This window comes from Phyllostomus hastatus, unplaced genomic scaffold, assembly GCF_019186645.2.
Source record: "Phyllostomus hastatus isolate PE091 unplaced genomic scaffold, TTU_PhHast_1.1 phas_contig_137, whole genome shotgun sequence".
NCBI classification, from domain to species: Eukaryota; Metazoa; Chordata; class Mammalia; order Chiroptera; family Phyllostomidae; genus Phyllostomus; species Phyllostomus hastatus.
The window spans coordinates 12,459,606-12,482,968 of record NW_025333583.1 but is presented as its reverse complement, the minus strand read 5'-3'; the positions used below and the strand labels follow the sequence as shown (position 1 = coordinate 12,482,968).

At 35.3% G+C, this 23,363-nt stretch overlaps 1 protein-coding gene across 1 annotated transcript in view; it reads left to right on the top strand.

The window, feature by feature from the left end:
* Nucleotides 1-23,363, top strand: part of SPAG16 (sperm associated antigen 16) — a 734,031-nt gene that overhangs the window by 104,577 nt on the left and 606,091 nt on the right. The window contains exon 11 of the mRNA XM_045853989.1: nt 9,543-9,670. Coding sequence (XP_045709945.1) covers nt 9,543-9,670 — 128 coding nt within the window. The remainder of the gene's footprint in view (nt 1-9,542; nt 9,671-23,363) is intronic.

The following is a 23,363-nucleotide window of genomic DNA, read 5'->3' as shown; positions in this document are numbered from 1 at the left end:
TGGCATTTCTGTGCCACACTGGGAGAAGAGTTGTCTTGGGCCACACATTCAATACATTGTAACATGTAGTCACAAAAAAATCTCATAATGTTTTAAGTAAATTTATGATTTTGTGTTGGGCCACATTCACAGCCATCCTGGGCTGAATGTTCGCAGGCCACAGGTTGGACAACCCTTTAGGGTAAACCTTAGACATGGACAAAAAATGCTACAGGCTTAGATGTGGAACATTGAAAAGAAGGGTGATTATAGACTCTGGATAAGTTCAGTTTCTAAGGGGCAGGTCCATGTATGTAGACTTCTGGTGACTAAATTCAATTGAGTGACAATGCCCAGAAAGGCCAGAGAAATTGATGGCTAACATCAGCTCATCTTGTTATGAATTAGACTTTGGTAAATGCTGAAAAAGTATTAAAAACTTCAGATTCTTATTAATACATAAATTTGATAGTGAAATCTACAACAAATGAATAAGAAGAAAAAGCATTCTGTTGTGCAGATTTAAAGATACTGACCACTGTTATCTTACCACAGGCTCCTCAAGGCCACTTTCAGAGAATTGACAGACTTTTGGCATGGGTTATGACAATAGTTTACATTAAGTAGAGTGCATAGAACTGTGCAGGTAATACATGATATAAAATGTAGTTCAGCTGGGCAGGTTGTATTCAGTCATTCCTAACTGAGACCCACACCCACATGCACTGGACTCATCTTCATATGTCCTCTCCGCTTTTTCTTACAGTAGAGTCAAGGTAAAAGTTCATTGTATATTATGCTCATGTCTTTGCTGAAAGGGAAACATTGAGTAAAGAGGGAGCAAAAAAGTTACATGTTTACTAAAAAAGAGAGATAAGCTTATTTCTATGTATCTTTGAAGTGGTGAATTTACCTATATATTAAATGTAGAAATATATATACCTTTCAATGCCACCTAATTAATTCATTTGGGTTATATTCTTGATACTTTGCTTTTGAATGTCTGACCCTGCTCTACATAGTCACAACTACATCTTTCTTTAAAATTCAAAGACAAGGAGGATCACTGAAGCATGTATTAACAAAAAGAAGATAAATATTGCAGAAGATACCATTAATAGCAAGTACCTCAAGTAACTCAAAGTAAGAGTTAGTTATTTTATTGTGAATCTTCATGACATCATAAGTTGCCAAGCCACAAACAGATCATCCTCGTGAATATCCAGACAGTGAGCTTCTGTTAGCTAAGATGTTATCGCTTTAGGCACAAGCTTGCATTTGTATCTGGACATGGAAAGCAAGCCGATGCTGATTGGATGGGGCAGAACTATCAGGCCTGACTCCTTAGCCACTAATGCAAATAATGTATCCTTGCTACAACAAAGTTTTGTATTTTCATTGAGGAATGGGTGCAGATAAAACTAGTGAGGACAGATATCAATAATTACCCATACTGTCTACTCATAAAACTAATTAGCAAATCTTTGATGTTTCCTGAGTAATGCCATAACTCCAGTTGATGAAAGTAGGAATCCCTGACTTAGTAAATCTGTTGAAAACAGGGCCACCAGTTAGAAAAGCTGCTCCATTATTGACTCGTGCATAAGGCATTGCCTACGCTGCTTCAGCACCTGCCGCTGACAGAAGTGTTCCTTGTTCCATCACTCTAGTGCAATTTTCAGGGCTTTCCTGTGCTTTCCGCTTTCAGTCTCTTCATTTCATTCACCCTCTCCTTGAATATTTTTGAGTTTGCCATACTTTTATGTGATTATAATAGTGTTAAACAGAAGTTGTAATTTATTATGTAGCATTATTTTACATGTAATATATAATTGATACTTTTTAGATATTTGCATTATTGCATACCAAGCTTTATCAAAATGAGTAATTGGGTGACTTAAGTTTTTATTAAATTGTACTTATTAATTTAATATCATTAAACTCAGGATAAATAGCTGAGCTAAGTGTTGCAATTTCAATTACAAAAATGCGTGCTTATTCTTAATTTTGGAAGCTCACCAGCCAGAGAATATATTAGGCAGAGAGTGCAACTGGACAAGTTATCAATTCAGCAATTTCCAGCCAGTCAGATACATCTTCAGGCAAATTTAAACTTTGTAAGACTTACTCTTGGTTTCTACTTCATAGAGTTTACACAATTGTCTATTTTAAGTAAAAGCCATTGTGTAATACAGATATAATCCAAAAGTCATTGAAATTCCCATATCTGTCAATTTTAGTATATATATTGCTAAGTGAGCTTAATTAATACAGATTAGAAAGTGTTCATTTTCAAATAAAACTGCTAGTGGAGAATTGCCTTATTTTACAAACATAGATTCATGTCACTGGCAAATGCCCAGTTCATTGACTTTTGTCATATTCCAATTGTTTATATGTTTGCATCCAATAGAATTTAAAGAAATGTTATAACCATTTTCTGCCAATAGTGAGCTGACCTGTTTTAATACCATTAGGGAGATAAACAGCTGTATTTTAACAGCTACACATAAACAATAGCTAGATACTGTGTGAGTGATCCCTCGACCTCCTTGAATCCTGCTTGGGTTTTGATTAGCATCTGCTTAGGCCCCTGGGTGCTATGGGGGCTGCCAGAGGATGGCTTCTGGAGAAACTGGAGGGTGCACCACCCAGCTGTGTTTGAAAATGCAAAAATAAATACAAAATAAAATAAAAAGCATACAGTTAGTTATTGTTAGTATTCTCACACTTCCTTCTAATTGCACATTTATGTATGTGTGTGTATTTAGATATAGCACACATATGTACTCTATAATATTTATATATTTTGTCTGTAAGTATTCTTTGTGAATATAATAGTGTCAGCTAAATAGTGGTCTCATTGCATGGATGAATGCTGTTCTAAAATTCAATTAATCCTTTTTATTGGAATTTAGGAGTTTTAAGTACCTCACTATAATAAGTAATGGTCCATAGATATACACACGTCCTAACACATTGGTCTGAGCATTTTCTTAGACCACATTTTTAGAAATAGACTTGCTAATAGAAGGTGTTCAGTCATTTTTTAATATGGTTGGTATATAAGACCAAATTTATTTAAAGTTTATATTAATTCATATTACCACTCACAGTGTATGAGAATACCTGTATTAATGCCCTTCACCAACTTCCTCACTGAAAAATGTAGTTTACCAATTTTCAAATAAATAACATGTCGTGTGTTATTTTTGTATTCATTATTAGTGAGATTGTATGTTTTTACCTGTTTACTACTTTATGGGTGAATTGTGTATCCATAACCTCTGTATCTTCTACAGAGTTAATTTTTTCATGATTTATTTTAAAATCTCTTTATATATAATTATAATACTATTTTAACATACCAGCATTTTCCTTGCAATTTTTTATAAGTTTAAAAATATATAATCAAATATCACTTTCCTCACAATTTCTTTTTTAATATTATGATTAGAAAGGGCTTCCATATTTTAATATCATATAACTATTTACTTATATGTACTTTCTCTTTCTCTTATGATTTTCTGTTTTTGAAAAACATGGAACTCTGTCTGGGATTAATTTTAGAGCAGGATAAGATGCAATAGTCTACCTTTTCCTCCCAAGTAGTTAAACCAGTTTTCACAACTTCCATTGAATAATCCATGTTGAGTCTTCTGGAGACTTCAGTCATCAAAAATGTAGATGTAAACCTCCAATGAGCCCAACAACATGGGGGTCACACCCGAGACAGAGACATGCATTAGAAATCTAGTGAGAGACATTATAAATCTATTTGTCATTCCCTATGTGTTTAAATTAAGCAAATTTTTATGTCTGTTCTATTAATTTGTGGAACAAATAAGCAGATTAGTCTATAAATGTACTTTAAAAGTATAATGAACTACAGGATTTCCCGGTAATAGTTTATTGAGTGTACATTTTATTAGTCTTTTTGCTTTAGCCTAATATGATATGGGTCAAAGAATGACTCAGTGATACCTTTAGAATGCATTAAAACTACGTTGCTTGATATAATCATATAGAGTAGAAACTGTAAAGAATAATTAGATACTTTAGGTGTATTATATCAAACATTTTTTGTCTCTTTTTACATTTTTTTTAAATTTATTTTTATTGTATTTTTCCATTAATACAAATGAAAATAACATTTTTAGGTATAATTCTTCTCATGGCAATCTAAGGCCACGATCATGTAAATGAGCATAAAGGTCAAGAAATGGAACAAAAGCATAAGGAAGACTTTCCTTGGCTCACTCTCGTTTTCACACTTAGACTGTAAATGTCAGTTTGCTCAATCAAGTCTTGTTGATAATGTCAGCTGTCTGTCATTCCTAGGTAGTGATGCATGCAGTTTGTCAGTAGGCAGTAGACCACTGGAGTGAGGAATGGAATAATGAGGGCACAGAGCCTGAACAAAACTTTTCTGTTTCTGGTAATTTCCTCTTCACATGGGGACTTAGGACAAGGAGAGAACAACCACATTAAAATTTGTTTTAATGTAGTCATTTAATTCAGTGTCTATCTGAAAACATTTATCTTTAACCTTGTATTTTTTAAAGAAATGGCCAATGATTAATCATCATTTCCCAACAGTACTGGTCAGTGTAAACGGTATTAGCTGGTGCAAGAGATAAAGCCCCAAACCTGAAGTGTTTTTGCAGCAAAGGTTCATTCTTAACTTGGCGGTGGTGTGACTCCTCTGTGTGGCTGTCCTCTACTGAGTGACTCAGGAATATGGGCAGCCACTTTGTAGCTACACTGTCCAGCACATAGCTCTTTAAAGTCATGGTGATGGAGGAAGAGAAATGGTGAGCAATGTTGGGCCGTTTAATGTCTAAGGCTGGAGGTGGCTTACATTATTTCTGTTCACATTCTGCTTTTAGAACCCGATCACTTTAACTTAGTTTAACTGCAAGGAAGGCTGGGAAATGTAGAAGAGGTCTTAATAGCCTCTGTTATACATACCAAACTTGTTTTATTTTGAATTGTCATTTAAACCTAGGCTTTTAACTGTGTCATATCTAATTAAACCATGGTTTGAAAATACAAGCTCTATACAAATTGATAATATTTAATATGTTCAGGGTTAGTTTCCTTACATATATTACTTTACTTGAAAGCAAGAAAAAAATAATGCATACATATGGTAAAATATTCAAAGGTAAAGGAAGCTATGATATAAAAAGTAATTAATTCTCTTTCCTTTCGTCAGATTCGTTTATTACATCCATTGATGACCACTGTAAAAATCTTCTTTTTCTAAAAATATTTTCTAAAAGTGTATACATATATGTAAACATTTACATATGTAGGTCCTTTTTATTTTATAAAAATGAAATAATTTTGTTTATATCTATTCTGTATATTTCTTTTTAAAGTTAGTAACATTTATAGAGATAATTCTCTATAAGTACATAGACATTCAGAGGGATACTCAAAATATTTAACAACCATTTTAGTGTGGGCACTGACCAATATGCGACAGGTGTAATCAGTGTGTATGCTGAATGTTTGGTGGGGGAAAGGTCCTGGAGGCCCAGGTCTGCCAGGAATTCCCCGACTTATGGTGCAGTGGTGAGCAAATCAGAGGAGGGGTGGATGCCCAAAGAAAGGACTGGGTGGTGGGAGTGAGAAGGGCGCAGAGAATGTGCTCAGGATATTGGCTGTTTTCTGAGTAATGTGAATATCTTTTGGTATTTTAACAACTGAAAAGAGCATGCTGGTGCACTAGGGTTGTATCAGCCCCGCATACACCTTGTTCGATTTAATGGAGTATATAAGAATAGTGCTATAATTTTAAAAATCAATATATGGATGCACTGTTAGATTGTTTTTAATATCTAATATCATAAAGGACTGCAGATTAGGAAATTATTGATACTTTTATCTATTCCATTTCAGTAGTTTTATTGCTCATTTTTTAACCTTAATATCTTCTGCATATTTCTACTCCAGCATTAATCATTGATGTGTTTTTTTGTTTTTTTTTTTTGGCTTACGCTGTTTCTTCACAAGACTGAGTCCTTGGAATGGAAGGGGTGTATTCTAATTATATTTGTGGTCTGTGGACCAGTACTACCATCATGTCTGACATAGAGTAGACATACAAGTGTTCAGTGAATGCTTCAGTGAATAATTTTGAACTTTCTAAATTGGTCTGGGTAGGTCCCATGAATGTTAGCTCAATGGAAAGCAAAGAACAAGATAGAGAAGCAGATGTGAGTTCAACGGCATGGATAGAGGGTCTGGGAGAAACCCAGTTACCCAAGAAACTTAGGGGAAAGGAGGCTAAATTGATAGTTGGCTTCTCAGTCAGGATGACACAGGAGTGGTGCATCACTGAAGTGGAGAGAAAGGTACCCCTCAGCCCTTTCATTCTTTTAATATAAACAGCAAGACTGTATTTAATCCCAACTGACCAGTGAAGCCAGCATTCTTTTTATTATCGATCCTGGGACAAATAGAGATAACTATCAGTTAGCTAGATTTGGGACTTCTGACAGGTGAGATCTTGTTCATGTCTGCTTTAATCAATATCCCAGGAGAATATTAAGTGTGGAATTTGATTAAGATAGAATATATTATAATAAATAAATAAAGTATAAAATAACTCAATAAATGTACTAAGTGTTTGAAATTAACATGTGGTACTTACTGCAGTGATAGTAAAAGTATCCGTAGAAATAGCTAGTGTTTATTAAAGGTTTATTAAGTGCCAAGCATGAGATGAGGGCTTTACGGAAATTATCTCACTTAATTCTCCGCAACAACCTATGGATCAGGCATGATTTGGGTTGTAATTTACAGATAGGAAAATACAGCTCAGAAAGTTTGTAAAAGAGCTTGAGTAAATTTACATACTGGGATGCAGTATAGCTGAATCACTAGGGAAAGCCAGGATTCTCAATCTTGACTTTTATTTCACACATGAAGCTTTAAAATAAATGTCAGTGCCTCACCCTCATAAATTATTACTTAATTGGTCTGGGGATAGGAACCCAGTGATATTGGTATTTTTTTAAAAGCTGCCTGGTGATTTCAGTGTGTAGTCAGAGTTGCAAAACACTAACCTAGCACAGCATATTATTGAGAGCTTAGCTTTGTCCTCCAATTGTACCTTATCAGTACAAAGAAATGGTAATGATTATGTAGTTTGGAAGAACTGTTTAAGACTTATTGTACTCCCTCTATTCACTACGCATTTCCTTACGTATGCACACCCTGTTCACCTTGGTGATCCTGCCTGCCCATTTATTGGCTTTTGTCTGCTGGACTGTTTCAGTACATAGGCTGGGTGATATAAGAGGTCTTCTGTTTTCCCTCTGCCAGCACATTTATGTTTAGATAAGATTGCTATTAGCAGGCCTTTGCTGATCTTGTATATCATCTTTTAAGTGGTTGTTCAGTTATTATGATATTTCCTATATTCTTATCACCTACACTATATTAGGTTGTAGTTGATTAGGTTTTATCAAACCTGGTTCAGTAGATTTTGTTGAATGCCTGTTGTATTCATTTTATATAATGATTGGTTTAATAGTACTTGTGGAAATTGCTGTAGAAAATAAGTTTATGGTTCTAGGTATTTTCATGTAGTCAAAAATTGTATGACTAGATTCTGATCCACCTTGCTGTATTTATTATTATAATTTAGCCTCCCTCCATTTGCAACCCAAGCTATATTATTACAATGAAGTATCATCACAAAAATAAAAATGGGGCCAAAGGCATACATATGCAGAAAAATGAAGCACAAAAAGAAAAGAAATACAGAAAAAGTTTAACTTACTTTAAGAAACATAAATGCATATAGTTTTACATATGAATTAGCAACAATTTTCCCACTGAGGTCTTACCTTATAGATACAATTTATGTGTATTATTTTTATTGGAATTTTGTCTGTATTTTTTTCCAGTGGTATTTTGAAAGAGCTGAAACCAGTTCCTGTTGTGAAATAGACACTCAATAATAAATATTAGTCAAATAATTACTGAGTGGATTGCTTTAAATATGAGTGTGTGCACGCATGCCCATATGCACACTTAACAAAGATGTGGTGAAACGCACACAGTAATAAATGGATGACAGGAGCCTAAATTTGTGAAATTTCTGAAGAGCAATCCATGTTTGTTAAGTATTTATTTTATTTGAATTATTTATTTATATTTCTAGAACCGTGCTCTAAGGATATAATCAGTGAAGTGCAGATTTATAGAAAGAAAATTGTTTATAGATTGATATAAGGGAATTATAAGGGAAACAAAAATATTGACTGTTAAATAAAGTATGGCGTTTATCATTTCTCTGAAGCAGAGTAAGTAATGTGCAAATGCAGTAGTAGTACAATGCTATACAACTGGAGGTTGCATAACAGCATGATCTCAATTTTGTTAAAATTGAGAAAAAGAGGCAGATAAATTATTAAACCAAAGGGTTATTAATAATTACACCTGGATGGTGAGAACAAGATTGCTTTTAATTTTTTCTTTGTAACATTATGAAAAACATGGAATTTATGTATGAATATCTATTACTTTGTTAATTAGAAAAAATAATTTATTTATACATTTTTCCAACTCTGAGGATTTATTAAAGACTCTATTGCAATTCAATCTCCATGAGGGCAAGATTTTTTATCTGCTTGGTTGATTGGTAGATTCCCCATGCCTAGAGCAATGTTTGGATAAAGTACCACTTATAAGTTTTTTTATTGTTGTTCAATTACAGTTGTTCCAATTTTTCCTCATGGCTCTCCCCTGCCCAACCCTCCCTGAATTTTTGATATGCCTCCCTCTCTAAAAGTGATTTTAAAGCATTAAATGCAAGAGGATTGAGTACTTCCTTTTTTTGTAGAGTTGAACAATTAAGTCATCCATCAGTAAGTGTTAATTAAGTGCCCATTTATACCATGTCTTCTGAGGAGATCTCACTGAGGAGAAACTACTTTCTGATGGACTGAACACGATCTTTGTTCTCTATATTTAGAGTTTGCTTGGTGGTGAGGGAGTTGGCCAGCACACGGCACACACAGATTCTAATGCATGTGAGATTTAAAATGATTATGATGGAAATCTTTTACTCTCAATAACTGCCTTTAGGATGGCCCTGTGTCCTCAGATTTAAAAGAAGAAAATCATAATTAATCAATTAGCAATTGCTGTTATCTGGTTAACCGATGAAAGTGGTTTTTGTTTGCCGTTTATAGAGTACAAATAGAGTATAAGAATAGTCACAGATTTTGTTAACATTACTGTTGGTGTTAGAAATGTATTGTAAAAGGACAATTGAATAATGAGACAGCACTGTGTTGTGCTTCTTTGTAATTTACTAAGGGAATGTTATTTGTGGAAATAAATATGTGCCTTATTTAAAATTTTACCTCTTCTGCATATTTTCTCAAAAAGAAACTAGAAAATGAAGGACTTAAGGTAAGTCCTGAAGTAATATAATAATAATGTTTATGTTGTAATATAATATTAAATAAGATAATATTAATGTATACAGTGATGTGGCTGTTTTACATGGAGCTCTTGCTTGCTTTATTTTTTTTCTCTAGGATACAGAATTTCCTACGGATATGCCACCGAATCCAAATCTGTATTCACGTAAAGAAAATAATTTTCCAGAAAAACTTGGCTACAGGCTGAAGACCATATTTAAACTTCATGAACTTCCAGTGAGCTGGTAGGATTCTTGATGTTTTATTGATGCCTTTGAGACTTCATTGCCATGTCTAAATTGTGGTGCTCCTGCAGTCATTTATGGTTGAAGTGGTTTGCTCCTAGCCTGTTTCCACATTGCTTATCAGAACAGTGAAAGAATCTGCTTATAGCTGTTGTAAAAATTTTAAGACTAATTGGTTTAGGCACTTGGTGGCTGTACCCACTTAAGTGAACTATTGGGTGTATTTATTGTAGAGGTCGCGGTTCTGGCTTAAAGCACAAATCACTTTTTAGAGAGATTTTTAGGATTTATTTTAAAGGTAAGATCTCAGCAAATGTGCAACTCATTTGTTTATTTTACTTACATTTTAGCAATATGTGTATATTTTTATCATTAACAAATCATTAGTTTTATTCATTCTGAGGACCATGGTTTTGTGACCCATACATAATTGCATTGGTTTAAAGTCAAAACTTATTACTTGGTATTTATTACAAAGCATTTTTTTATGAATCTGCATATTTATATTCATAGAAAACATTTTAAATTTTGTAAAAGTCTTACTATTACCCAGAATTTAGAGAAAATGTTTTTGTGGAGAATCTATATGTTCTATGATATAGGTCTGTGGTACATTAAAATATTAGTAAGTGGTCAGGTTTCTTAGATTATCAAGGATATATAATTTTTATTATGGTCTAGGTGAGTAATATGATTTTCTTACATGAGTTCATATAATCTCAAGTTTATGTCATCAATTTTCATTAATGTAAGGTTTGTACAAAAATGCATGGCAAACGTTATGTAATTGCTTTTGTTATGCTTAATGAGAACAACGTCTCAAGGTAAGATGTTAACCAGCTATAAAGCCTCACATATATTGATTTACCTGTGGTACTTCTTTTCATTCGCAAAGATTTCTCTGCTCTTGATGACTATGTGTAATCTGCTTTCTGATTTGATAAGTTTCATGTAGCAAGAATACTGTCGTGATACCTTACTTCAGAGTGTGGCAGATATAATCTTACCTGCCATGATCAAAACTGGTAAGTTAATGAATGGGAAATTGTTAGTAAAGGGAACCATAAAAATGGATACATTCACACCTTCTGTATTCTATTATGACTTAGTGCATTTGCATTCACGTGCCAGTCTTTTGATATAAGGCCATGGCATTTCCTTTGATTAAGTAAGTGTTGATTGGAATTCTACACCATGTTACTTGCACAAACTATACCAGTAATGCATCACCTACAACTTCAATTTTGTGGATCTTTTAATCAGAAACAAGAACCTCATGTCACTTGGCAGATGATCTCCCTACCTTTCCATAGCAATAATTTTTATGGACAATAATTTTCCTTGTCACACTAATATTACATCACCTTGATCAATCTTTGATTACCTTACAACAGCAAACACATCTGGCCTATATGGAGATTTAAGAACAAACTCCCCCCCCCTTTTTTTAATTTAGTAAGGAAAGATATTTTGACATTTTATTATTTGTCATAATGTCAACAGTTGAGAAGTATAACTCCCAACAATATCACTAGTTTCTATACTTTTTGTGGGTTTTTTATTATTGTTTTCTTTTTAAAGTTACTTTATTGTTGTTCAATTACAGTTGTCTGCATTCCCCCCACCACCAATCCCCCGCAACCCAGCCACACCCACCTCCCTCCCTTGTTCCCACTTCCCCCTTGGTTTTGTCCATGCGTCCTTTATGTAGAACAAACTCCTTTGACTCTTTGTGATCCTGGACTCTGGTTGGGTGCGGGGAGCAGCCTGTGCTGCTCTGCTTGGTGTCCGCTGAGAGCTCAGAGGAGTGAGCTCAGCTGGTGTGTCTTACAGACAGAACGAGAAAAGCTGGTCAGCCCAACGAGTAAGCTACGGGAAAAGCTCATATTAAATATAAGCGTGGAGGAGAGAAGAAGGAACCATGTAACTCTTTGTTAGAGACAAAATCTGGATTTTAGGTTAATTAATGTACCGCCTTTGGAAAGACAGCTGCCCTGATAACCTCTACTGCAACCCAGGGAGGCATTTCTCTGCTCCAGTCTTCACTAGTGAGGCCATTAGGAGAGATGACTCTATTATTATGAGTTAGGTGGAAAAAATCACTACTAGAAAGAGTAGACACTAATCTAGAGTAATGTAGCTTACAGGGAGATTAAGCTATGACTTTGGGACAAATCATTTACTTGGGCCCTTTTTTTTCTTTTCCTGTTTTTTATATCCAGTTGTTCTATGTTTCTACTTTCTTATACTGCTATTTTTTGGTGGGGGGGCGGTTATTTTTGCTTTTTCTCAACTTATTTTATACTATTTCTTTCTCTTATCTCCTGTTCTATACTAGCAACCATTAAGTAGCCATTATGTAAAATTTAATTGTAAATTTTTCGTGTTTTTCAGATAATTTTTTAAAAATTTATTTTTGTTTGGTTACAGTTATTCTACCTTTTTGCCCATTGCTCACCCCTACCCTACCCCCTACTCCCGCAGTCAACCTCCTCCTATTGTCCCTCCCCATGGGTCCTTCATTCATGTTCCTGTGCTTGCCCCTTCCCCTTCTTTCCCCCATTATATCCTTCACCCCTCCCCTCTGGTCACTGTCAGTTTGTTCTTTATTTCCAAGTCTCTGGTTCTATTTTGCTCATTTGTTTGTTTTGTTGATTAGGTTCCACTTATCGGTGGGATCATATGGTATTTGTCTTTTACCACCTGACTTACTTCACTTAGCATAATGCTCTCCAGTTCCATCCATGCTGTTACAAAGGCTAGGAGCTACTTCTTTCTTTCTGCTCTGTAATATTTCATTGTGTAAATGTGCCACAGTTTTTTGATCCACTCATCTACTGATGGGCACTTAGGCTGTTTCCAGCACTTGGCTATTGTAAATTGTGCTGCTATGAGCACTGGGGTGTATAGGTTCTTTTGAATTAGTGATTTAGTATTCTTAGGATATAGTCCCAGCAATGGGATTGATGGATCAAAAGGCGGTTCCATCTTTTGTTTTTTGAGGAAATTCCATACTATTTTCCATAGTGGTTATACCAGTTTGCATTCCCACCAACAATGTACTAGGGTTCTCTTTTCTCCACAACCTCATAAGCACTTGTTGTTTGTTGATTTATTGATGATGCCCATTCTGACTGGTGTGAAGTGGTACCTCATTGTGGTTTTCATTTGCATCTCTCTAATGGCGAGTGATGTTGAGCATTTTTTTCATGTGTCTATGGGCCCTCTGTATGTCCTCCTTGGAGAAGTGTCTGTTCAGGTCCTTTGCTCATTTTTTAATTGGGTTGCTTGTCTTCCTGGTGTGGAGTTGTGTGAGTTCTTTATATATTTTGGAGATCAAACCCTTGTCCTAGGTATCATTGGCAAATATATTGTCCCATACAGTTGGTTCCCCTTCCATTTTGTTGATGTTTTCTTTAGCCTTGTAGAAGCTTTATATTTTGATGTAGTCCCATTTGTTTATTCCTTTTTATATAGTCCTTACCCTAGGGGGATGTATCAGTGAAAATATTGCTGTGTGGGATATCTGAAATTTTCCTGCCTATGTTTTTCTCTAGGACTTTTATCGTACTGTTCTCTATTCTTTTCTTTTTTTCTAAACTATTATTTGTCTTTTCTACATTATATATTTTTTCTTTTTCTTTTTCTCCATTTTTTAAAAATTTTATTGTTGTTCAAGTACAGTTGTCTGCCTTTCCCCCGCACCTCTCTCCACACCCCAGCCATCCCCACCTCCCTCCCGTGATTCCATGCTCCCCTTGGTTTTGTCCATGTGTCCTTTATAGTTGTTCCTGAAAACCCTTCACCCCTTTTTCCCTCGTTCTCTATTCTTATTTTAAAAACTAAATCACTCACTTCCTCCATCCCACATACATGCACAGAAGCTTGGTAGTTTATAGGTCTTTAATACAATGCTCATTGACTCAATTATGCTTCTTTATGGATGTTTTATTTTAAAGTTTTATTTTATAATGACTTGAATTTATTGACTTATTTTTGTTTCTCTTACTATCAGTAGACATAAAGTTCTTCTCCTATGTTATATAGGTTCATTAATTTCATCAATACAACAGTAATACTAATGACAATGATAATGAAAGAATATAAGTAATAACAATGAACTGTTTTACTAAGTGTCTATAAATTTTAGGATTTAGCTGCTTTGACACTATCTTTGACTTTTGTATTTCTGTTAAGCAATTGTTATTTCCCCCAATCTCTCTCTCTCTCTCTCTCTCTCTCTCTCTCTCACACACACACACACACACACACACACATACACACAGGCCCTCACACACACAAATAAAGCTCAGAATTACAGAGAAAGAATTTGCATCAGGTCCAGTTAACTCAAAAGCAAACTATAAAACAATTGATAACCCACACAATATTTAAAAATTACCAAATAGTCTCTATTTTACACTGACTATACGATTTTGCCAGTAATGTACAACTGTATGACCTATGCATTTGACTAAATTACTTTTTTTCCCCTGATAAACATGGCCTAGAAAAGTTGCTTTAAACTTAAACATTAAAGTAATTAATTATATTTAAGTGCAGAATTTATGAATTATATGAACATAAATTATTCATATAATTACATATTATATGAACAATTGTTCATGGGAATTATATGAACATAAATTTTCCCTGGAAACCCCAATTTATTAAAATTCATTTTTGCTGTTTTTCTAACATGTTTATAAAAAATAGATGAATATTAAATATCAGATAATTTAAAAATTCCTAATGTTTTACTAATTTACATTTTTATAATGTACAAGTTTATAGGTCAAGGAACCAGAAGAATTGTCAATAAAATTAGTTAAAGATAGGCTTAAGTTTTGCTTTCAGTAGATGGTCTCCTAATTTTACAGGATTGTTCTCCTCAGCCTAGAAAATGTTCTCCAGTAACTCCCATCACTTAAGAAAAAGAGTCTCTTAACCAGACAACCCCCATCAAACCCATTTGAATTCCTCAGAAGCTGCTTTGCTCATTTTTGTTAAAAGGGTTGGCAGGAGTGCTGACTGAGTTAGCAGCTTCCACTCTTCCTTCCCATTCCCCCTCCAGTGGGGTTACCTCTCTTCCTCTGCCCTGAAAATAGTCTTCTCCATCATTTGCCACTTATGTGCCTGCCACCCATAGTCACTATGTGCTGTCATTTTCTTTACCCCTCAGCTGCAGTCAGCACGGCCAGCCACCCTGTTTTCCTGTGCTGACTCCCAGTGTTCATAGGGGTCCTGGCCTTGCTGCTGACTCGCAGCTGTCCTGCCCAGAATCCTCAGAGTGCTGCTCCTCTTCTGCCACAGGTCTGGTCCATAGATTGCTCTGGGGCTCAGCCTCCCAGCTTCATCTTCTCACACTCTACACTTTGTCGAGCAGCCTCTTGCAGTCTCGGGCTTTAAGTATATTCCATGTGTTGCTAATTCCCATGGTGGTAACACTACCATCATCAACTCCCCTAAGCTTCAACATCTACCTAATAGGCTTCTCCGAAGTAGGTCAGAAAGAACTCTTCCTTTCTCCCAGAAAACCAGGTCTTCTAATCTTCCCCATTTTTGCAAAAAAGAAAATGTGAACTTAGGTGAATTTATTGGAGTTAAAAGCCTAGGAGTCATTTTGATTCCTTTTTTTTCTCACCCTGCAATTCTCACAATTAAACCTGCCAGGAGGTTTGATAGGCTCTTCCTTCAGAATATATTCACACTTTTCCACTTCCCTCTATATTACTATGGTCATCTTTCCTACTATAGCAAAAGCCTATTAATTCACTCTACCCTACCCCACAATAATTCACTAACTTAACAGTAGCCAAATGAATTTTTTTGAAAATGTAAGTTAGATAAGATTTCCTGCTTTAAGTACATAATGTCTTCCTCTTGTCTCAAAAAATGAAATTCAGATTTCTTACTGTGGCCTCCCAAGCTCTGTCAGTTGACACTGCTGCCTGCCTCTCTTTGCACTGGCCACATGCTCTTCCATCCTGCATTGCCCAGCATCTTGTGCATGCTGCCTGGAAAGGAGTTAGGTTTGTGCCAATATTAGTCCATTCACTTCCACAGAAGCAGACACCGGATAAAAAAATAAGTGGCTAAGTAGATTTTATTTTAATTTTTTAAAAATATTTTATTTATTTATTTTTAGAGAGGGGAAGGGAGGGAGAAAGAAAGGGAGAGGACCATCAATGTGTAGTTGCCTCTTGCATATCTTCTACTGGGGACCTGGACTGCAACCCAGGCATGTGCTCTGACTGAGAATCTGACCGGCGATCCTTTGGTTTGCAGGTCGGCACTCAATCCACTGAGCCACACCAGCCAGGGCCTAAGTAGATTTAAATGTAAAACAAATCAGACAGTATTGAAGTGTAATTCTTTTTTACCATGGGTGAATGTAATGATAATTTCTTGGCTGTGAATTTTATATTTTCAAGAAACCAGTAGTTATATTTTAAAATATGAGTCTTTAAATTAAATACTTAATTCTTTCCATATAATTTATCAAATTTAACTGGTATTTTACAATGAATATTTGTAGTCAGCTTGAATTATATTGTAATTTTATGATATTTATGTCCCCCAAATAAATAAGCAACTATGAACAAAGTGTACATTTAACTTTTGAATTATTGAAGGTAAAGAACTTATAGTTTCTTGAAGCTTTGAGAAAATTCTCTATAGGAGGATAATAATTACATGCAGATAAAAATATTTTTAATCATTACTTATCAGTGGTGAACAGAATAATTTGAAACATTTTCTACAATATAAAGATATTAGCTTTATTTTGTAATTTACTATCTGCTTATTTGGCTGTTTACTCTCAAGGTACTAATGTATACAGTTAGCTTCCATTAAATAATGATAATATTTATGCCATTAACTTTTAAAAAGGAAGATGTACATGAATTTACAGTAAATGTAATCATACATATTAATGACCTATTTATTTTGGGGGGCATATTTCATGAATAAATAGATCATCTAATTAGGAGAGTATATCTTTAATATATTTCAGATTGTCTTTAGTGCCCTTGCATGTATCTGTCTTCAGCTTTAAATTAAATTTGTTTAGAGTTTTTGGGTTTGTTAAGCAGCTCTCATCTTCTAGGTGTTCTGATTTGTTTTTTGGGTCAGCTTACAGCTAAAATTATGGAGAGGTCTCTTCATTGGTCACAGATAATGCAGAAAACGTTTTCAATTCCAGTATTTCATGGACCCAGAGAGAGACCTATAGTTGCCCTTCCAGGTTATAATGGTTTTTCATTCTATTTTAATTATCTAGATCCATGGTAATAACTGCAGTGACCTCCAAGAAGGCATGTTGGACATATTAAAATTATATATGGAAATTATGTACAGTGCCAACAAAATGAAACTATTCTTATCTTTTAGGACATAGTTTCAATTTTTGAAAAAAAACGAGTCTTTCAGTTTTTGCACAAAATTTTTCCTGGAGCATATTATTATGATAAGGCAAGTCAAATTTCCATGGAATGACAATACAATAATAATTTCCAGGAAATACATAAGTCATCTCTCACGCCACCTTGTTGCTTAGCTACATATTATTTCCTATTACCTACTATGTAATAGAAAAGGAGATGTAAGTTAAAGGCACAGGTTAAATTTTATAATGCAGAATGTCAATGAGGATGGATTAGGACCATTACCAACATAACTCTTTTTTCTCTTTAACAATTTATTTAGTATTTCAGGCTACGTTATATTCACACATGTACTTACAATTCAGTTTAAATACGTAGAGACAGAAAGCCTTGAAAGACTTGATGAAACACCAGTAGTAATCAGTGGTTCTAGTAATTTTTGCCATTACCCGAGGGGCTGGCTCACCTAATCTTGCTGAGACCTTGTCTTTAATCCACGGTAAAGTAGATGCATGGAGAATGGTATCTCATAACTTATTGACTCTCTGCTGTTCACTATTATATGGTGAATGGGTTGTAAACATCAATACTTGTACTCATAGGTTGAGACCTTAAAACAATTTTGGCATTTTTTTCATATGGCTATGGCTAAAGGTGATGTTATCATGTTTATTTTAATTATTACATTTTATATCAATAGTGTTTTATAATCAAAGAGTAAGTAATAAAATTTTTATTAGACTTACACACCCAACATACATAACAATATTCTTTAAATTCAACTTTAATTTAAAACTACTTACATTATTGCAAAGCAATGACTGTAGATTCAGCGTACCTCATAAAACAGGACATGTTAACATTCATGTCTTGTGAGCACCTCAAACTTAGCAGATCTCAAAGCCAGTTAATTAATTCCTTCTTTCCACCATCCCTTTCCTCTCCACTCTCACCTTCTTTCCCCATTTTTTAAAATGTTATTATCATACATATAGTCACCTAAGATGATCTGTGCATAAGTCCTCCTTATGTCTTACTCTCACATTTAGCCAGTCATTTAAATCTGTATATTCTACATCCAAAATGAATTGTACAGCCATTCATTCTGTCAAAGTGGATCATTTGCCATTGAGGCTTCCCCAACAACTCCCTAGCTGGTCTCTCTGCCTCCAGTTTCTCCAACTCAAGTGTATCTTCTCTACTACCATTGTGGTAATCTTGTTAGAGTGCCCTGTCTTTTTTTTTTTGCTATAAATTTTTTAATTATACAGAAAACCCTCAAGACATACTTGGTTCTTCCCAATCTAGCTTGAACCTCTTTCCAGCTCTGTGGCATGTCCTCATGTCTATATTGCTATGTTCTAGACTCTGAAATCTTTTCCCATGTTCACGTCTCGGCTCTTATTCTCTTGGCTTGAATGCATTTACCTCCATTTTCTATTTACAAATACTCAAGTAACCTATACAAATCCCATCTATAAATCAAACCTCCTTTCTGTTCTCTTGGTACTAGATGTCAGTACCAAGATATACATAAAATGGGGGTACATAAATAAATTGAATCCCAATTTATGTATGTGTTGATGACTCCCAACCCTCAAGGACTCTTGAGGGCATATATCATGTCTCTTTATGAATAGCCTCTTACATACAGGAAGTGCCTATTGTGTGCTGAAGGAATGAGTGCATAGAGTGAAAATACTGTGTGCAGTTATAGTTCCATAAATATCTTTTAATCTAAGATAAAATTTAAATTAAAATTTAAATTAAAAATTATATTATCCACTTAAAATGTAGGTATTGCCCGATGCTACCTTGCTCTTTTAATTTAGTTTAGCTTAAATGTCCAATGATTTCTGTGAATATCTGTGATCTAATTTTTCTGCTCGCAGTCATAACCATAGGTAGCATACTCTGTGCAAGTAGGGCAGCTGTAAACCCTACACTAACAGTAACTAGAGTTACCTCTGGCATACAGTCAAGGCCAAGTTCTCTCATACTTGGCAACAAGTATGAAATAAGCCACTTATATGCCTAAATTTCTAGGTTCCTAACTCTTGCTTGTCTTCCATTCTGTAGGGATTTTTTCTCCCCAGTTCCTAATCATATGATTTTTTAAAGCATTCCTAAGACTGTCACTGGATTCCTGATTTTTCTTTTTTCTCTCACCCATTTGGTCTCTTTGATTTGTTTTTGAATTCTGACAGCTGAGTAACTTCTAACCCAGACCTTCTCGACCTGCATCCTGGGTTTTTGTGCAGCCACCTCCCCAGTCCATGCCTCTCCCTGTCCTATCCCATTTTCTTGGCAACTGTGTTCCACGTTGTTCTTCACTTAAGGAGTAAGAATATACCTGTCAAACCTGAAGAATGCTTTTATGGAGAAATTCAGCCACAAATATAAATTTAGAATATATTGCTTATTCTGTGATGAGTCCATGAATTTAGGACTGTTCAACTGGTGAAGGTTATATGAGAAGGAAAATTAGGCATTATAGTTAATTTTGATAGATGAATATCCTAGATATGGGTCACAGATTGGTAAAATATCATACAAATTGTGTTCCTTTTTTCAGTTAAATCAACATGGAGGAGGGAGGGCATTGATTTGGTGAAGACCAAGGACATGATTAAGTGATATTGCTAAAACTTGGAGCTAAATGTGAGAGGAAAATAAGTGGTCTGGAATTGGGACAAACACACCTTTCCTGGTTTTCTTAATTCATTAAGTAATTGTATATTAAATTCCTACCATGTGTCAGACCCTGTTCGAAAGTAGTGAGAGAGAGAGAGAGAGGGAGGGAGGCCTTGGGTTTATGTTTATCACTGCATCAGTAAGACCTAGAGACCTAATTATAGACTATGGAACTAAAAGAAATAGGTGGAGGAGGATTGGCCTTAGGGCGAGGTTGCAGAAAACAGAGCAAGAGGAATCCATTGGTCATAAAAACTGGGAATAGAGATTAAATAGTTTACATTTACTCATGGTGTTCTTTCTGAATATTTTCCTCTGAAGAGGTTATGGGTGCCTGAGTAAGAATGTGAGCCTGCTAGTTTCCAAATAGCTCCAGCTCCTAATCACATCAAGGGATCTATGAAAGGAGCAAAGTGTGTTTCAACTGTGTGTGTTGAGGGTATTGGGAAATATTATTTAAGATATGTAATGTAGGCTTTCCCTATACAAACACATGGTAATTCTGGGCAAGAGGAAGAGCACTAGCTGGCCTGTGTTCAAATCGTGGTTCTGCTACCCTGTGACTTTGGTCAAGCTACTTAACCTGTTTATCCCTATTTCTTTGCATTATCCCATGAACATGGACAAAGTGTTTAACCTCAATATACCTCTATTCTGAAAAAAAAAGAGAATTATTTTTATACCTACACAACAGGGCTGTTGCTATCTTTAAGTGAAATAATATTTATAAATAAGGTAGCACATTATATGTACTAAATGTGTTTATTTAATAATAAATAACTTAAAGGTCTAAGAGGAATGGCTAAATTATATCATTACTATTAGGAAATTACTACAACTACAATAAATTTCATTTTGGTAAGGGGTGTTTTATATTTCAAGATAACAGAATTTTATATTTAAAAGGTTTTAGAGTTTACTAAAGAATTTAACCATATGAAGTTTAAAACTTAAAAAAAGTTTTACATATTTTCACCTCAGTAGTTTAAGGAATTAAGAAATGTCATGATCTTATTCAAAGAGAGAGAGAGACAGAGAGAGAGACACCGATTGTGACTGAACCAGCAACCTGGGTATGTGCCCTTACCAGGAATGGAACTCTCGACCCCTCAGTCTACGAGATGATGCTCCAATAGCTGGATTGCCTTCCAGCATGGTATCTGGCTTCCGAAGGTTAGGAAGCAGAAATTGCTTCTCTTCTTAGCATGTGGGCTCTGGGCCTAGAAGTCCCAGAGTGGAGATTTTTGTTGCATTTTATTGATGAGTCTCAGACTAGCCAAGATTCAAGGGGAGGAAAATAGGTACCTTTTGATAGATGGAGTGCCATGTGCACACAGTGAGAGAAGGAATTTTTGAACTATTTTTGAATGTTATCTACCCAGTCAATTGTGCTGATTTTAATTAGCTACCTTTATTTCTGAATATGTCATCTTTTTTCTTGCTTTCAAGTACTGTAGAGTCTTTTGCAACTGTTAAATCACTTGTATTTTTAATTATTATGCCCTTCAAGAAGGCTTTCTTGACTCAACACATTTAAATTACCTTCTCTTTCCATGGGATCGCCAAAAGTGGTAGTCATTTTTTTTTATTAAAGCATATACCAGTCACCCACTTACATGTCTGAAAATCTGAATCTTCTACTGGTTACCAGCTTCTTTGGGGAAATGACCAGACCTTCCTTGCCATCGAATGCTAATGCATAATATAGCTGTGACATGTAGTTGGCATCTAAAATATGGTTGCTGGGTAAAGGAATGAATTAATGAGTAAATTTCTAGATAAAAGGCAGTTTGAAGGTTTTCTGACTAAATCACATGAAGCAGAGATATGCCAAAAAGGGAGGATTTTAGAAGACTCTTCTGATAGAGATATAAATTACCTAATTTCTCAACCTTAGACATTTTTTCCCTAATCACACCCTGTGCCTAATAAAATTTTAATAACATGGATATACGGTATATCTGTTTGAATATTATGGCTGTTTAGAGGTCCACGAATCATTCTAATATCAAATTTTTCTTTTCACCAACCAGTTTTTGCCTCTTTGCAAGGGGGCAATAGTGCTCTCATTGAGAGTGTGTGGGTTAGGCAATGGGGAAGACATTTCAGTGTCGATTCCTTCAAAACAGATAGGGTTTGGGTTTTGCTCTTTGGTTCTTGTCCCTATGTGCATTACCATCTAATTTTTACAATCCTTCCTTTTAGTCCTCTTCATTCCAATATAAAAATGTTGCCCTGGCTGGTGTGGCTCAGTGGATTGAGTGCCTTCCTGTGAACCAAAGAGTCACCGGTTCTATTCCCAGTCAGGGCACGTGCCTGGGTTTTGGGCCAGGTCCCCAATAGGGGGCGTGCTAAAGGCAGCCACGCATTGATGTTTCTCTCCCTCTCTTTCTCCCTCCCTTCCCCTCTTTCTCGCTCGTCCTCTGTCTAAAGATAAAATAAATAAAATCTTTTAAAAAATAAAGTAAAAAAAATGTCATGTTAACATTACCTTAACATGTTCTGAAAGACACCAGGTGGCAGAATGTTTGACAGTGAAGCAACCACTCCCATTGCTCCTTGTCATCCCTCATCCCCTTCAGGTATGATTCAGGCCATACTGCTGCCTGGTATTCTGAGATGAGATTGGATTTCTCATTTGGGAGAAGCCTTGTGAAACAGCTGAGAGCCCATTTATGGAAGCCGGAGGAATGTTGCAGGGAAGCTGAGGGACAAAAGCTCCAATGTCCCTTGTTTAGAGGAGATTTTCCAGTAGCTTAGTGCTGCTCTTAAAAAGAAATCATGAACTAAGAATACTTTTGTGACAAAAAATAAAGGGAAATTTTAAATGCAAGTGAATTAGTAAATTCTTTAAGAGTTTAAAAAATAAAATGTCAGAATAGAAACATAAGACATCTTTAAGTTCCAGTCAAGGAAAATTTCTAAGAAATAAAATTGAGAGGTATTAAATAAAATAAATCAATAGATAAAATAGTTAAAAAGAAGAAACCAGAAAATAGAAAAGTTAATATACAAGGTTAAAAATAAGAACGGGTTATAGTGTAAAAAATGATGACAGAGATGTTTTCTTTCTGTATCTTATAAACAAAAATATTTGTTAGGAAAAGATATGACAGGTGGAAATAGGGAGACTAAAGATAAGAGATACAGTGAACTGGTTGAAGTTGGAAAAAAGAGTAATTTAAAACAACCAGCTCAAATCAAAGCAGTTGAAAATACCTCCCCGCCCCCCCGCAAAAGATAAGGTGCTGCTGGGTGATAAAATTGTACATTCTACAAAGGTGTAAGAAAACAAGTTAGAAAAATGGCCAGGGGCACGCAATAGAGAGTGAATAAAAACCGTAAGGTATCGGTGAGGTGGAATCCTGGCTAAATGCCCCTAGTAAGATGTCCAAGATGCACATCTTCATAAAAGCCTCTGAGCAAACCACACTTTTCTTTCACCCTGACCTGTCGCTGAGACATAGACTTGCCCTTGTCGGCCCTCTGGACACGTCCATAGACGGGAATGTGCTCACTGTCCCAGTCCTTCCCTCTCAGGCTTGCGCCACAATACAAGTAAACACGTATTTTCATGCAGGGAAGAGCATGCAAGCCCTGATATGCGTTCA